We start from the raw sequence: 2,908 nt of genomic DNA, 5'->3' as shown, positions 1-2,908 counted from the left end.
GCCTCAACCTCAACCACCTTGGCCTCCCAAAGTGCTGGGATTATAGGTGTGAGCTACCGCGCCTGGCCTAGGAAATCCTTTCATAACTAAGATGAATGACTTTGAGTGGCAGTTTCAGGCATCATGGCATTCAGTGAAGGTGAAGTGTGGGTGGGGCTTTTCTGTACAGTCGCTGGAGGAGGAACGATGGAATCCTCCAGCCATGTATGCCCATCCTTTCTCTCCTTCATCATCTCGGGTGTTTATTCTCATTGCTATTATGAGATTGTTTAAAAGGAGTGATTTGTATAAATACGACCAAAAAAAAAAAAAAAACGGGAAGAGGAGAAGCATGTCTAGAGTTCAGAACACAGATGCTGTGAACCGTGGCGTGATGGGTATGCTGAAGGCCCGCGGCGATGCAGGCAGAGTGGGCCATGGAAGGGGCCTGCCCCTGAGTGCTGAGGGGCCTCGATGCCTCTGAACCAGGAGGTGAGCAGGCCCTGGTTGACCCACGATGGCGTTTGCCTCTCTCAGGTTAACCGTGAGCTGGTGGTGAGAGGGGCCGCAGGCGCAGCAGGTGGCCCAGCCCCGGGGCTGTGAACTTCAAGTGGCACTGGGCTCGTGGCTCCATCTGCCCTGGCGGGATTGGGGCTGCGTGAATGGTGGTGGGGCTTTGTGGGTGGTGGCCCTCTTGGATGGTGGGATCTCACCTGTTTCCTGTCAGTGACATGTGTGCCCTGACATCTTGGCAGGGGGTTTGTTGTCTCAGGAGCAGGGTCAGGGATGTAGCAGGGTGGTCTAGAGAGTCCTGAGATGGGTCGCTCTGTGGGTGGAGGAGCAGGAAGTCCAGGGAGGCTGGCCTCTGGCCAGCCCGGCTCTAAGGGGATGGTCCTTCCAAATGGGAGTGCTCGAGATGGTCTTTCCTGGCATGCTGGAATCCATCCCGTGAAGATCACAGCCTCCCTCACGCCCTGGGTGGCAGGGTGATGGACAAGGACAGTAGGTGATGGGGTGCAGAGAGGCACAGACTGGGTGAGCTTCACGGAGCCAGCTTCAGCCTATCTCAGCGTCAGTTTCACTACTTACAGAACGGAGACCCTGTCTGCCCTCTCGGCTCATGGAACTGAGGAGAGTTTGATGCCAAATGTGCATAGAAATGCTTTAATCACCCGTCATCAAAAGCTTCCAGATTAATCACCAAAAACTGTTTTAGCCAACAGTGAACTGGGTGGTGCCGGTGGCAGACAAGATGCGATTTGACGAGATATTCCTGAAGACCGACCTGGACCTGGACGGCTACGTGAGCGGCCAGGAGGTGAAGGAGATCTTCATGCACTCGGGCCTCACCCAGAACCTTCTAGCACACATATGGTAAGGCTGGACAGGTGGCCATTGTGGCTGTGGGTGGAGACCTGTGGAGGGTGGTGGTCAGGGAGCCCCCCTTCAGCTGTCGCAGGCTTCCGCTGTGTCTGACGTCCTTTATTCTCCCTGGCCTGACAGAGGCCGAGCAAAATGCATGTGCCAAAGCTCAAAGCCTGCGCTCCGTGCCGGTCAGTTCACAGTCTTCCGCTAGGAGGGGCGTCTGTTTGACCACTCTCAAGAGCTCCCAGGCCATCTGCTTACATAGCTGGGCCTTCTTACTGGCCATGATGCTGGTGCTAGCAGGAGGCCCGGTCTTGGCCACAGCCGCCTTTGGGAAGTGTGGGCAGCAGGGCCGCGGGGCCTCTAGCAGGGTGGCCTAGGCAGCCAGGGCTGCTGCTGCCTCCCACGGGAGGCCCTGCTCTGGAAAGGCCAGTGCCTTGGCTCCCGGCGGGAGGGTGAGCATAGGGAGACTCTGTCTGCACCTCAGAGCCCAGTCGAGGAGCTGGCCTCACCTCTGCTTTCCCCAGGGCTGGATACAGCCGGCTCCCTAGGGCTAGGACACTCCTCTTGCCATTGGCCAGGGCTGAAGTCACTTTTGAGCTTGTTGCTCAGAGCCTTGTGGCCTTAGAGAAGGCTTCACTTAGGAGCTATCAAAAGGAGAGAATTGCCAGATGATTCTCAAGCGGCAAATCCTCCCAAGCAGAGTAGTGAAATTTAGGGTGTTACTTAGTGGCTTGGGGGAAATGACTGTCCTTAGTGGTGATTCGCAGACGACCACACTGTGAGGTGAGAGCCTGAGAACCTGCCATCCCAGAGGCATCACCTAAACGACCAAGCTGCCTCCAACTGGCTAGGGACAGTGGGTCTCAACTCCCTTGAACCCACTGTCCCTTTTAGAAACCAACAAAACACAGTGTCCCCTTTATGACTCTGCATCCAACACACATATAATTCCCATTAGTGCCCTGACACCCCAACTGTGATGTCAAGGGGGAAGTACAGGGAAAGTCATTTGTAATGCATGCTGCAATTGGTGCATGATATAACGACATGGAAGTGACACAGGAAATGACGAATCCACCTGGATCAAAAGGAGGAACTCAGATCTCATTCCATGCAGCCAGCAAAGGGGAAGGAAAGCATGATCGAGCTCTAGAATAAACAACTACGAGGAAAGAAGTCTAGATGTGTCTGCGGGTGGCTGGGGCGGGGGCATGGCCCACTGTACATGACGCACCAGGGGGACTGGAAGGAGCGGGAGCATGAGGACGGAGGCTTTGTCTCTGCAATGGCCGGCAGCGTACGGGTCAGCAGAGCAGGATGTGGTGTCAGAGCTGGATGGCTGATGACTGAGCCACCCCCAAGCCTGCTTCTTCCTCTTTCTTTTGGAACCCTCCACAGGAGATGGCAGGAGCAGAGAAGGGGCGGGAGTGGAGAGGCAGCCGCAGCTCATGAGCAGGCTGGGGCCCGTGGAGGCAGACTGGGGAGAGACAGTGGCAGTGTGAAATTGTCACGGCCTGGAACTGTGGGGGTCACTAGGCTTTTTTTTTTTTTTTGAGATGGA

The 2,908-nt window shown here is 55.7% G+C and overlaps 1 protein-coding gene across 8 annotated transcripts in view; it reads left to right on the top strand.

The window, feature by feature from the left end:
• The window catches only part of EPS15L1 (epidermal growth factor receptor pathway substrate 15 like 1), a 121,143-nt gene that overhangs the window by 55,230 nt on the left and 63,005 nt on the right, over positions 1-2,908 (top strand). For all 8 annotated transcript variants that reach the window (XM_017501177.2, XM_037728736.1, XM_017501182.2 and 5 more), the window contains one exon: positions 1,196-1,353. In XM_017501177.2, coding sequence (XP_017356666.1) covers positions 1,196-1,353 — 158 coding nt within the window. The remainder of the gene's footprint in view (positions 1-1,195; positions 1,354-2,908) is intronic.

Source organism: Cebus imitator, unplaced genomic scaffold, assembly GCF_001604975.1.
Source record: "Cebus imitator isolate Cc_AM_T3 unplaced genomic scaffold, Cebus_imitator-1.0 Scaffold280, whole genome shotgun sequence".
Lineage (NCBI taxonomy): Eukaryota > Metazoa > Chordata > Mammalia > Primates > Cebidae > Cebus > Cebus imitator.
This window is presented reverse-complemented; position numbering and strand designations above follow the sequence as displayed.